At 51.4% G+C, this 12,742-nt stretch overlaps 7 protein-coding genes across 7 annotated transcripts; 3 read left to right on the forward strand and 4 right to left on the reverse strand.

The window, feature by feature from the left end:
• Window positions 1-2: 2 nt before the first annotated feature.
• N7510_005752 (transcription factor domain-containing protein) lies at window positions 3-3,189 on the reverse strand (the record flags this gene model as incomplete). Its single annotated transcript, XM_056977678.1, has 7 exons — window positions 3-1,029; window positions 1,081-1,236; window positions 1,291-1,518; window positions 1,565-1,697; window positions 1,747-1,955; window positions 2,002-2,952; window positions 3,017-3,189. The coding sequence occupies 7 exons, from the start codon at window positions 3,187-3,189 to the stop codon at window positions 3-5; spliced, it is 2,877 nt and encodes a 958-aa protein (XP_056833710.1).
• Window positions 3,190-3,222: 33 nt separating this feature from the next.
• Window positions 3,223-3,441, forward strand: N7510_005753 (uncharacterized protein; the record flags this gene model as incomplete). The annotated part of the gene is made up of 1 exon (XM_056977679.1): window positions 3,223-3,441. One exon carries the CDS (start codon window positions 3,223-3,225, stop codon window positions 3,439-3,441), a length of 219 nt encoding a protein of 72 aa, XP_056833711.1.
• A 173-nt stretch (window positions 3,442-3,614) lies between these two features.
• Window positions 3,615-4,820, reverse strand: N7510_005754 (lactoylglutathione lyase GLO1; the record flags this gene model as incomplete). The annotated part of the gene is made up of 4 exons (XM_056977680.1): window positions 3,615-3,790; window positions 3,848-4,597; window positions 4,654-4,707; window positions 4,760-4,820. The coding sequence occupies 4 exons, from the start codon at window positions 4,818-4,820 to the stop codon at window positions 3,615-3,617; spliced, it is 1,041 nt and encodes a 346-aa protein (XP_056833712.1).
• Window positions 4,821-5,704: 884 nt separating this feature from the next.
• N7510_005755 (uncharacterized protein) lies at window positions 5,705-6,889 on the forward strand (the record flags this gene model as incomplete). The annotated part of the gene is made up of 2 exons (XM_056977681.1): window positions 5,705-6,171; window positions 6,244-6,889. 2 exons carry the CDS (start codon window positions 5,705-5,707, stop codon window positions 6,887-6,889), a joined length of 1,113 nt encoding a protein of 370 aa, XP_056833713.1.
• Window positions 6,890-7,420: 531 nt separating this feature from the next.
• Window positions 7,421-7,639, forward strand: N7510_005756 (uncharacterized protein; the record flags this gene model as incomplete). The annotated part of the gene is made up of 1 exon (XM_056977682.1): window positions 7,421-7,639. The coding sequence occupies one exon, from the start codon at window positions 7,421-7,423 to the stop codon at window positions 7,637-7,639; it is 219 nt and encodes a 72-aa protein (XP_056833714.1).
• A 635-nt stretch (window positions 7,640-8,274) lies between these two features.
• Window positions 8,275-10,591, reverse strand: N7510_005757 (fungal specific transcription factor domain-containing protein; the record flags this gene model as incomplete). The annotated part of the gene is made up of 6 exons (XM_056977683.1): window positions 8,275-9,282; window positions 9,353-9,551; window positions 9,614-9,738; window positions 9,793-9,846; window positions 9,911-10,520; window positions 10,563-10,591. 6 exons carry the CDS (start codon window positions 10,589-10,591, stop codon window positions 8,275-8,277), a joined length of 2,025 nt encoding a protein of 674 aa, XP_056833715.1.
• A 568-nt stretch (window positions 10,592-11,159) lies between these two features.
• N7510_005758 (uncharacterized protein) lies at window positions 11,160-12,617 on the reverse strand (the record flags this gene model as incomplete). Its single annotated transcript, XM_056977684.1, has 1 exon — window positions 11,160-12,617. The coding sequence occupies one exon, from the start codon at window positions 12,615-12,617 to the stop codon at window positions 11,160-11,162; it is 1,458 nt and encodes a 485-aa protein (XP_056833716.1).
• Window positions 12,618-12,742: the final 125 nt, after the last annotated feature.

The following is a 12,742-nucleotide window of genomic DNA, read 5'->3' on the forward strand; positions in this document are numbered from 1 at the left end:
CACTATGACCCCCCAAACCCAGAATTAGCATTAGGAAGAGCCCACCAAGGCTCAGATATATCCTCCAAATCAGGGATCGTGCCATCGTCCTGAAACGGGGGAGACGACAGGTGTTCTGCCCCGTTGCCGTTGCCGTTGCCGTTGCCATCGCTGCCAACATTCTCAGAGAGAAGATGCAAATCCGAATTCCGAATCCAGTCAAAATCACCTGCCTGAGAGGGTGCTGCAGGGAAATGATGTTGATAAGGGGTCGAATATGATGGAGCGCGCTGGTGGTGGTGGGATGGCAATGACGAGGATGGATGGAATGTGGCGTCGACATTGGATGACGATGGAGGGATCCCTGCCCCTGCTGAGAGTTCGGGATAGTTATTCTTATTATTATTATTATGAATGCCCTGCGAGCCAGAAGTGTGAGCTTGTGTGTCCGCATTCGCAAGTCGGGATTTCTTCCGGGCGCCTTCCAGTCCCTGTGCATTCCGATTGGTCTGTGAGGAAGAGGCCGGTTGCTGATGCTGCTGCTGTTGTTGCTGTTGCAGCGACTGGAGATTCGCACTGCTGATCTGCCGCTTCGTAGCCGATCCTGATCGATGCAGATGTGCCTGCCAGCGGCGCTGCAGGGTGACAAGGTAGTCACGTGTGCGTTTCGCATTCTCAAACGACTGACCGAGTTCATCGAGAGCGCGGAAACAGAGATTCAGGTAGGCGACCATTTCGGCATTGGGCGGGTGTCTATTCGGACTGTTGCCAGATTTTCCTGGTGCTGATGGCGAGTTGGAGTTGGATAGCGTGACAAACAGGAGCATTAGGGCTGCGCTGAAGATTATTGCCACGACCTGGTTGTTCATGCGGCGGAAGGTGTAGTGCTTTTCGTAGATGTGGAGGAGCCGTGCTACGGCGGTGGCGGATTCGACGCACATTCGTCGTGCGTGGTGATATCCAGGTCCTTGACGAGGAGCGCGGGGTTGGATGTAGCTCTTAGATAGCCATGGTCGGTGGAAGAAGATGACTATTTGGTGGTATTGCATGCTGGAAGACATACTTAGAATATGGATATCGATCGAGGACGGATTTACTTACTGCAGCATGAGAAGGTGGGGCAGTTTCGGCGTTGTATCATCATCCAGGTCAATCTCAAGATTGGAAGGTAGATTAGCTTTCCAGGCAAAAAGATCCTCAGTGACCTGGTAGCACAATCTCTGCAAATCGTGCCGGGAGATGTCAGAACAACCGTACCTGGAAGCAAGCATATTAGTGGGATTCAAAGAAAGGGCTACAAGAGCCACGTACAGAATATGTCCAGCCGGGGAAATCATCTCCCACAGCACAACAAACTGCCTACAAATCAACTCCATCGGGTTCTTCAAGCCTTCTCTGGGGTGAGTCTCGGAGGAATTCTGCAAGCCATAGGGTCGCCATATTGCCTCCCTCTCACCACCAAGAGCGAAAGCTGGTTTTGGAACGCTAATGTCCCCAGCATTCATGCGGAACGGGCGTCCGAGATAGAAGCCCCAGAAACTACTATTGTTAGTCAGAGATCACGCAGTAGAGTGACATGGCTTACTGGTCTGCGACATAACTTCCCCAGAAGGCTGCTCGACGGACCTCGGCTTCGGAGGAACTCATTTGGCCCTGATTGACGTATGGAGTCATGTCAAGATGTAGTCCAAGATCGAAAGCGAGCCGCATAGACATCCCTAGAGAATCTGAGTTGAAGGCCTTTGGGTTGCTTGAAAGATTACCCACCGCTATAAAGCCAACCTCGCGCATCACGGTTCGATGCCCCTTCGTGGCAGCTCAATATAACCAGTGCCTGAACTGTGGCCACACAGGGAGAATCAAGTTCAATCTCCAGAAGGGCCTTAGCCCGGTCTGCAAAGAACTCTGCCAAGGATTTGGGAAATGTAATGAATGTCGGATGATATCGAGCTTCAAACGCACTTCCAATGGCGCACCTGCACGATATTAGCGCTGTCATACAGCAGTGAATAGAGAACATACATAGCGTTGGTCAGAACCTCCGAGTAGAACGGCGTATCATCATATTCATTGCGCCACTTGGAGCGGGAAGTCATGTACATTTCCTTGTCGACGACGTAAATGCTGGGGTTTTGCCAAGTAAAGTAAAGCTCGACCAGGTGGTCTTCCAAGGCTTGGTCAACGGGCTGGCCGACCCGAAGATGGTTGAGAATATCTTGACCGTCATGACGCACGGTACGTGCATCCGGACGCTGTCGTTGTTGAGTTGCCGACACATCGACCAGGTTGAGATTGGATGTTGCGCCGTAAAAGCGTAAATGACCGTCTCCTGCGATTTTCAATGTGCCAATGCGATGCGACAGCTGCTCGATCACGTCATTCTCGGCATCGTCTTCTTCTCCGCTATCGGACTCGGTGTCTTTTTCGTTCTGGGTCTGGCCGAGCAAGTCCCCTGGCTGCGGAGCCATGTCCATACCGAGTGGATAGCTCTCTGGCCCCAGCTCCGTGTTGATCGGCAGGTCGGGGCCATTATTGATATTTGCATAAATAGTATCCAGGCTTTCAGCGGTTGGAAGAGTGAAGCCCCAATGGACAAAGCTCTGGTTGTCCGATGGCCCTTGAGTCATTCCGAATGGGTTCCAAGGTTCGGCTGATGCCAACTGCGGATGAGCAGTGAGCTCCTCTGGTGTTGATGTGCCTGTCCCAGAGGCATGTGGAACCTGGCCCTTCTCTGGATTCTGATGCTGAACAGGGGATGTGCCGGACCCCGTAAGGCGAATATTTTCTGACTCTTGACCAGCGGCTGTATCTCTATTAAACCCACGAGGGATTTGAAGGGTATCCAGGACCCTATTCATACCCGCCTCATCTTCAGGTCTCATAGGCGGAGGCTGCAAACCCTGTTCATGGATAAATCGACAAAGCTGGTCGATGCGAACAGAGAAGAGTTCCGTAGCAGCGCGCAGAGACACTCTAGATATGCATTAGTCGCTAAGCTCTGATAGCGGATCGACAGAAATATTAGAATAACACATACTTGCGCTTGTCATCGCCATGCTGGTACTTGCAATCTTTCCCCTTGCGCAGGCAATTCTGGCAATTTGGCGTCGTTCCGTCGCATCTGATTTTGCTCTCCCGACACGGCACGCAGGCGGTGGTGACGTGTTTGCGGGGAGGCTTCTTAGGCTTCTCAGGATCGGGCGACGGCATCTTGAACCTTGACCGAACCGCTTTGAAATCGCTATGCGACTTGAGAAATGCGCCCGGAAGTTGTCCTCGAGGCCTGGTGCTTGTCTGGTGCCTTGTCGGCGTGTCTCCGAGGGCGCTGTCTTAGTAGCTGAAGATCCCCGCACAGGAGCAAAGCAGAGTGAGATGCATCAAGTCATGGTGTCGCCGCGCGCAACTGGACATGCGTTACTGGCCATGGATATTATTGACACTGCGCGAGTGCTGGGCTGTTAACTGTCAGGTGATGAAAAGGAAAGGGTTGGTCTTGGGGCGGCGGGGAACAATGAAGGGTCCACCGCGTCGGCCTATCAGATACTGGATGATGCGGATGATACTATGGTATCGGAATAAGAAGTCAATTTGGTCCGGGACTAACTACTAGTAACTATCTATAGTACTAGACCAAACTACACGTTGGCCGTGCGCTTGAGTTTGTCGTTCTGGACCACCTCGATCCAGTACCCATCCGGATCGAGAAGGAAGGCAATGTTGTGCATCCGCCCATCCGTCAGTCGCTTTTTGAAGTTGACCTTGAGGGACTCAAAGCGGTCACATGCCGCCTGGATATCGTCCACCGAGATACCTACGAAACTGGATTAGCGCCTGACAGATCGGCCAGTTGACTACGGACAGCACTTACAGATATGGCCGAAGCCCTGGGGCTCCGCATTGCCGTTGTGGTAAACGGGACCCTCCTGCTTCTCCGTGCCGTAGTTCCAGGTGAGCTCAAGCAGGCCTTCCCAATCAGCGACCGGGTTGCGCGCACCCTCTTGGATCTTGGGGTTGGCGCCCGGGTAGCCCAGGAAGTACAGGTTGAATTTGTTGTCCGGGTTCTCGGCGGTGCGCACCAGGGTCATGCCCAATTTCTCCTGGTAGAACTTCAGGCTCTCCTCGGCAGACTTGACGCGCAGCATGGTGTGGTTGAGCCGGTAGGAACTGGGGTCTGTGGTAGTGCCTATGTCCTCATCGCCGCGCCGGATGATCTCTACCCAGTAGCCGTCCGGGTCCTTGGCGAAGGCGATATGCTTCATGCGGCCCTCTGTGAGTTTCTTTTGGAAAGCATACCCGGCGTCTTCGATCCGCTTGCAGGCGGCCTCAATGTTGTCGACCGAGATGGCCAGGTGGCCGAAGCCGCGATAGGGCTCAGTGTTGCCATTCACGATGCTGTAGTTGGGGTCGTTCTCCGTGCCATAGTTGTGGGTTAGTTCCAGCACGGCGTTGCGGTCGGTCCAGTAGTTGCACTCGCCCTGCAAAGACTTGGGGCCGGTGTAGGCCAGGAAGTAGTTGCAAAACTTAGCCTCGGGCATGTCGAGCTTGTTGACCAGGGTGAGGCCCAGGAACTGATAGAACTCCACCGAACGCTTCGGGTCCTTGACCCGAATCATCGTGTCTGCAGGGATACATCGTGTCAGTGGTGGTTCTGGACTGCAGGTGGGAGACACCAACGGTTCAATTTGTAGGTGGAGGGATCGGACGCCATGGTTGCGAGAGATCGAGCTTCTGCTAGACAGTCAGTGACGGGCCGAGAGGGTGCGTGGGGATAGAGGCATACTCGGCACACAATGAAGAGGTGTGAGGGCCCTGAGAGATGGAGAAAACAGTCGAGCGAACATGAATTGGGGGAGATGTTATGAGCCGGTTATGGGGATTGTTAGCTAACTTATCTGCACGAGGGGGAGTTTGTCAGCGCGGGTGGGGCATGACGCTGTAGAATGGAAATCCGATGCTTCGTAGGTTGTGACCACCAGCTTGCCGGAGAGAAGAGCGACGGGGAGATAGGAGTTAGTCCGAGTCTGGTCAATTGGCACAGAACCAGAGCCGAAGGCAGGCAGGCAGGTGGATCGCGAACTATACCAATGACCACTCACTCTTCCTCCTCTTCTACTCCCACGAGCTACTCCTGCTTCCACCCCTACCACTCCCTCACCAGCTTCGTAAGTGCTTCTCGTCTTTACCCCCCACACTGGATCGTCCCTTCCTGCCCTGCCATTGGCCTCTTCCCTCCGCCATCGGTCGTGTCGCGCGCCCTCTGGATTCGGTCTTACTCTCTTTTGTTTCCCTATCTTTCTTCCTCTACCGCGCTTAGCCCGGCGGCCAGGCACCCATCTGCCCCTCTCCTCCCAATCATACCGACGCATACCTTCACGTTCACCATGGGGGTCTTCCTGGCAGTTGAGCCGCGCATGTCCCCATGACTCTCGTGGTCCTACCCTGGCTGCCTCATATAGCCCTCCGGGCAAGTCCCTGCTTCTGTGCCACCGGGTGTTGGGGAATTATCGTGGCTTGCCATTTGGACCAGCAGCCCAAGCGCGTCGAGTTCAACGTTCCGAGCTCATGCCCACATTTCCTCACCACCTTGCCCAGCGTTTGATCCCGAGCAGACCAGGGGAAAAGAAGCTATGAAAACAACGCCTTTCGCTCGCGTGCCTCCTCCTCCTGGCTGATCTGATCCGATCCCCACTGCTGCGATACTCGTTATTCTGTATTCCTAAGAAAAATGGGTGTGTTGATGGCTGAATACAAACCTCCTCCAGTCTCCTCCAACCACTACATCGCCGCCAAGACCGATCCCTCGACTCCCGCGATATCCACCGCAGATCCCTACGACCCCAACTTCCTCCCCTACTGGGCCCGCTATAGCGCGCACTACGCCCAGAACCTGCTCGACTGCTCCGACAAACCGATCGAGTACGACCACGACGACGCAGACTACCAGGACAACTCGTTTTTCTTCCCGGAGGATTGCTCGTGGACCCCGCCCAAGGATTGGGTCGTAGAGGCGCACCGGATAGAAGTCCCCCAACGGCGCGCGGTCGAACAACCCAACGCCTTGTCGGCGGGCCAGGATACAAATACAATCGACACCATGATTCCTGGGCTCCCGGATATTAAGATGCTGGACTCGGAGGCGCTGGGAGACCTCCTGGACGACAATCTGTCTCCGCCGGAGATCACGACCATCCTGTACGTCGCACGGGAATTGTCTTGTCCCCGCTAATCACTCTCCGATTCCTTGATGCTAACTTCCCTTCTCAGCGTCTTCGCAACCAATGGCGCCGTATTCGCCTATGCCTCCTCCCTCTCCTCCCGCCAACTGCGCAACCTAAGCGCAACCTACGGCGCCGCCTACACCTGCTACGCAAAGACCGCCTCGACGGGCAACCTTACAGGCGTCAACCCCGCCAGCCACCCATCCTCCTATGTAACGGCGCAATCAATGTCGCTGGGCGACGTGGGATCGATCGTTTTCGAACTCGACGACTCCGTCGCAGTGGTCACCCGCCTCGCTGATAAAGTGCTCCTCGCCGCCGTCGGCCCGTCCAAACCCGATGCGCCCAGCACAAACGGAGCGCTAGACCCAACGGCCCATCTCAGCGTGCCAGACGGCGGATACTCGTTCCCTGACTCGAATGGCACGCCGGACGGCTCTCACGATGGCCAGCGCACGCCCACTACAGCACCAGCGTCTCCGAACGCGACTGCACGCAATGGAACAGCCACTGACTCGGGGGCTGTCGACTCACAGCACGAAATAGACCGCAGCGCCGACCTCGAGCGTCTCGCTAGCTTGAACCTCTCAGCATCCCCCGCCGTTCTATTAGCGCTGGAGTCTAAATGCGCTGCGTTGGGCCGATTTCTCGATCAGAAATTGAATGATCTGGAGAGTCCGGATGATTTCTAGGAATTCATCTAAAGTTGACGAATCGGTTATTTCTCGATGGGACTTTTGAGGCGAAGCACTGTGTTGTCAACTAGCGAGATGGCTGCTTATAGGTTGAGTTGGGTTGGTTCTTCGCATTAGGGCATAGTAATGTGCATTGCATTGCATGTATGCCAGGACATGAATTGATGACAGACATTGTTTCATTCACACTTTTGTTTTCTCGTGTTCTTCATTCGAGTGCCCAAGTCTAGTTAGTGAGTGAGCGGCAACGACGTATACATGGAATCATGCCGTCTCGCAAATTGAATTCCAAGACTGATTGGGTACCTCTTCTTCTTCATCTCTTCTTTAGCACCCCTCTTGCCTTCTGCAGTCATCCTGTTATAATGACGGTCTTCTTGTCGAGTTTATCCTCTGTTAGAATAGACGCAGACGCAAAAGCCAAGCGCAACAATAGCCTAAATGCCTATATCAACGGGTTCACAGCTGCCAATTACTTTTCCTTTCCCCAGCGATCTCCAGTTGTTTCGGATCCACGCATAAACTGACATGACTGAAGATGGTAACCTGCTTTTCAATCCGTGCTTCTTCCTACTCTACCCAGAGAAAGTCTTGGATAAGTATCCACTTGACCCTCTCAATATGAATGCGATGGTCCCGGTGAAAGATCCAGCTGACTATGACGCTATTTTGGAGGAGTACAACAAGGTATGGCCAAAGGCAGACCCCCAAAAATATCCAACCAAAACGTACGTGGAACAGATATAGTTACTTGCCAACGATTGGCTCTCTATATCCGGCAGATACATCAACACGTCGATAGCCAGATGAAATCGCGGAATAGAAAGGACTATCCGATTCCTTAGGCTCCTCGAAATTGCGCCTCCTATGATGATTTGGGAGTGAGTGAACGGCGGAGAGTTCGAAGATCTCTAGTTAGTATGGATAGATGCTAAGTATGTCCAGAAACCCATTTGTCCCGTTCTCCATTCATTCTGGCTGTTTTGGCCAAACATGCCCTTGAGCACCGTCTCACCTCACTAGCAGACGCCAACTGAAAGGGTTCTCTGCCTCATATGGGTTTGCTGTATCGGGGGTGGATAAAGTACTCACTGTTTCTTAACTACGTTATGAGCAGCAAATTTTGGAAACACGATTATTGACATAAGCGCTTCGTTTCGCTCCGCTATAGTGTATGATGAGTAACTGTACCCAAAGCGCTCTTGCAAGACCAATATTCAAACAGACAATGCCAGACGCCATGTAAAACCAAAAGGCTCTCGATATATTACTTTTTAAATATTCAAAAATTCGAAGGTCTATTTAGAACTTACATAACGTCTCATACACCAAATGACACAGTACTAATCAAACGCGTCGAGGCACCTCCACCAAGAAATCTCTCATAGCTGGCCATTGTTAATTGGGAGAGTATCTGCAAAGTCCCCCATGTCATTCAATAGCTCTTGGGTAAACCACTGGGGATCACCAGCCGACGGCATATAGTCAAGTCCCATGATCCATTCCTGGAATGGCGCATAAGCTTCCATATTTGGAGGCCTTGCCTGATTGTGATCACTATTCATCCAATCCAAATCGTCAAGATTAACCTTGGGATCTGACGTCAGAGGTGCCAGCAATTCGGCAACCTGCGCGGAAGGAGAAACACCCATTCCCTCAGATTCGGTGCGACGATTGTCCCCAGACATCATATTGATGGTCCTCTCGGACAGGGACTCAAATATGTCCCGGTACGACGAGGCCTGACTCCAACGCTCGGCAATAATGACCAGCAGCGTAGTGCACGCCATGCAAGTGTTGACCACCACGCTCTGGGGTGTGGATTCGCGGAGGCGACGTGAACGCCACAAACAGTAATTAAAGGTCAGTCCAGCGAGAAATAAGATATGAAGACTGCCCCATGTGAATTGAACGCGGCCTCGGGATTGGTATAGACGACGATATCGCTGACATATATCGCGAGCGGAGTCAGCACAGACCTGGAAGGCCGCATCGATGGACTGAGACTCCTCTAGTGCTGCTAATGGGCATGTGATTCGGGGACGGTATAATAAAAGTAGTGAATAGTCATAAGCGATATAGAACCAGTTTGGCGACTCAAAGACAGAGAGTGGAGGGGCATTGGAGGTATCAAGATCATCTGGCGCACCCGAGCGCCATTCTTCTAGCTCTTGGCGCAGATTTTCAACCAAAGTTGAATCATAGGAATTCCTTTCTCCCAGACGGAATATATTTAGGTATAGATTGTTACTGATTTTGGACCAAAGTTGTCGCAGCTTGATAACATGGATAACTCCGGTCATGCTTGTTCGAGGCTCCCCGGGCGAGGATCGCGGGGGTTGCAGAAAACCACTGAACGTGATATTTTCATCATCAATGTCGACAGGTAGCTGTTCTCATTCACACGATCAGTAATAATCCAGTGTTTAGGATATTCAGAAGAAGGATAAGAGACCCTACCTCGACATCAATAGCGTTGTCTGGAATTCCCTTTGGGCGTCCCAAAATGAATGATGCTACACAATCCAAATCGTAGGCAACCCAAAAGCAGCGTTTGGAGATCTCCTTGGTTAATGAGTCGACACGGGTTCGGTATTTCTCGGTACTACGGTGATAGCCGAGCTCGACGCATTGGCGAATTGCCATGCCAGAGAGTTTCCTGATTTAAACCATCAGCCATCGCGAATGCATCTTCCCGTAACCACTTTGCAGGGGACACACCAAAGACTAGCGCCATTGTAAGACCGGATTGAATAAACGGCACAGCAAAGAAGAGCCTGGATTGACTGTAGCCCATCCGTATGGAGCAAAGGCGCAATGAGATCAAGGGCCCATGAGAAATACACCTGAAGGAATTAGCAAATATGAGACTGTAAAATTTGACTTGGTGCCTAGTTTACTGGAGCCGCTTCTGTCTCAGTCTGTCCTAGGACTAATGAGCCGATCGCATAAGCCTATAGGAAACTGTCTCAGTATAGTAGGGAAGGTCTTACGCGACGCAAGGATTGGGCTGCTAACCATGAGTACAAAGAATAATGAAGCCGAATCAGCTGTACTGACATCACCTAATGCGCTGGCACTCAGGCATTCTTTTTCCATGGACTGAAAAGTCGGCCGGTGCAAAAAAGGGTACTGTGGATGGATGCTCTTGAAGTAAGCCTGGGATAGTATGGCCGCTTTCATCGGAGATGGAAGTTCAACGGGAGGCATTGGACTCCAGCGTGACCTGGTATGATATTCGCTATTGTCTCCAATATGGGGTGGGTCTTTCCAGCCAGACCGTTTGAGAGGTAAATCGATGCTTGCGCTGGCGATACGGGAGAAAAAGACAGCTGAAGATGGACCAAAGAATTGTGGCTCACGACCAGCAGCACTCAGACACAACAGGGCCACTTCATTACTGAGCAGGTCGAGATTGGGTGTTGACTCCGCAGCAACTGAGTTTGTGTCATCGGCAGAAGCAACTCTTGGATCAGTACTCGGAGAATCCTGGTTATCTGGTAGTATTTCTTGCTGATAATTCTGCAGGAGTCCCTCAAGGTACGCTACGCGAGCTTCCAGGCCTTGCATATAGTCTCGCGGTCTGTGTAGGCCGGTTGCTGGGTCTTCTACGAGGCATTCTGCAGTGCTGTTAGTGAAGCATAAGTCCATAATTAGAACTGAATCGTACCTCGATTCGTTCGTGTACAATTTTTGCATTTTGGGCTTTTGCCATCGCACTTTGGATTAATAAGAGACCCAAGTCAGGTTCAATGATTTCTCAATCAAACGCCACGTCGCTGAGCTGACGGGGAACAGGGTTACGGACCTTCAACTTGCGCAGCTTGCAGCTTATGCAAGCTAGGAGGGTACGCTCACTTATGCGTGGCCTTTTGGCCGAATGGTTTCTGTTGTCTTGCTCGCTCATGGTGTTTCATAATCCGACAATGGTGTCTACGGAATGGTGCGAGGAGCGGGGAGAACACCGGGCTGGGCGGGCATCTTATCAGCACCGGTAACCAATCATTTCAAGACCCTGGCGACTGACTGCCTCTTTATATAACTGGGGCTAATGGGATCTGATTTTTGCTCTCCTTGTACAATATTTCTTTTTGGCAAGTGGACTAAAATCAATAACTGGATTATAGTTAAGAGTAATTTTTGAGAAAGATAGACTATATATTAGGCTTTACTTAAAAACATGGATATAATATGGTGTAGCCAGGTAATGAACGCAGGACTTCTAGAAAACCTCATGTCCGGTAAAAGAAAGTGACTACCATAATTATCATGACAAATTGGTAAGTAGATCAAAAGCATTTAATCCCAACTGTTGCGCGCATTTCTCAATGCTCTTACGCTGGATACTGGCATACAGAGTGTTACTATCCAGAACTGCGCAACCAAGAGACTTTTCGAATCCTTCCTGGTCGGCATATGGTTTTTTCTGGCCCATAGCGGAAGACGAAGGGTTCCCTAGATTGGACTGGAAGATACCAGCTGCAGAAAATGGAAGAAAATCTTCATATGTGATTGGTACAGCGGTCACAATTCCCGCCAGCAGAAGTTCTTCGAGTAGGTCCTCGTGTGTCTTATCACGGGCTGCTAAGTGTGCAGGGAGAAACTTCCCGGTTGGGATAAATTCACAGTAGATCAGCCTCTGCTGACGGAGCTCGGCCCATGTATCTGGGTATCTAGTGAAGACCTGGGCGACCACTTTATCCACGTTCTGTCCTGTGGTACGGGAAATTTCCATCGCCTCGTCAAATAGCTCATCATATAGCTTCCGCCCAGTTGGGGTTAAAGCTGCTCCTCGCTCTTCAATCTCTCCAAAACGAGCTTTGTGATAGCTGTCGATAAGCGTGCTATATTGATTGCTCGAGGATGCGAAGCTAACCGCCTCCTGGATAGCCAAGAAGCTAGTCTGCCGTAAAAGAATGGGGCATTCGCGTTTTGGAGGGCCTTCAATAGTGTCTTTTACTTCCATACCCCGGGCTTGCATAGCCAACTGAGAGAGACCAATATCGAGAGTTCGGGGCGTCAAGTGGTTGATATGGGCAGTCTGAAAGCACACAATATCTGCTAAGACGGGATGCTCTTCCTTCAATGTATTGTACACGTCGAACGTGGCGGCTGCCACAGACTGCCAACAAAAAGTCTCCAGGGCACTGTCGATAAATATTTCTGCTTGGTCATAAGTAAAGCGACCATGTTTCGACTCTGCGATACTCATAACATCAAGCAACGTATCGCTGAAAATTTTGCGCTGTTGAAGGAGGCTTAGAGCACGCTCCCGGGCTTCGGGCGATTCCAAGAGTTCAGGTCGTAGAAGGGTTGTAAAGACTCGGAAGGGGTTTTTGGCCAATGACTGAGCGTCCCGTGGTCGGAAACATGTAGCATGCATTGGAAGACTGGCAATGGAGAGATCGTAGTAGCCAACGGGGTGCATGCCTAATAGACCGAAGATCCGACGAGCAATATGGAGCTCATATGGACTGCCTAGGCGTATGGCACCGTGGCGCTCGAGAGTAATGCGCTCGACACTATCGTTGATATTATCTTGTACAAGAACAGACCGGTTTACATCTTGTACAATGGAAACCAAATCTCCGTAAAGAGGTACCTCTGCCTTGTACATGTTGGACAAGGCGAGGGCGAAGCGAGTACGGAGGACATCGGTGTCGACATATCTGTGCTCAACCGTGCGAAGCTGATTATGAGTTACAACAGGAATATCAGCTTCCATCATGGAATTACGGAGAATGACACAGAAAGCTTGGGATGCTCTGATCGGAGCTGATAATTCACGAGGTTACCATGGACATCGGCTTATGATAAGTGGTCGCCTCGATGGGTTTCCATAATCACAAG

This window comes from Penicillium lagena (assembly GCF_028827675.1).
Source record: "Penicillium lagena strain IBT 129212 chromosome Unknown utg000003l_segment0_segment0, whole genome shotgun sequence".
NCBI classification, from domain to species: domain Eukaryota; kingdom Fungi; phylum Ascomycota; class Eurotiomycetes; order Eurotiales; family Aspergillaceae; genus Penicillium; species Penicillium lagena.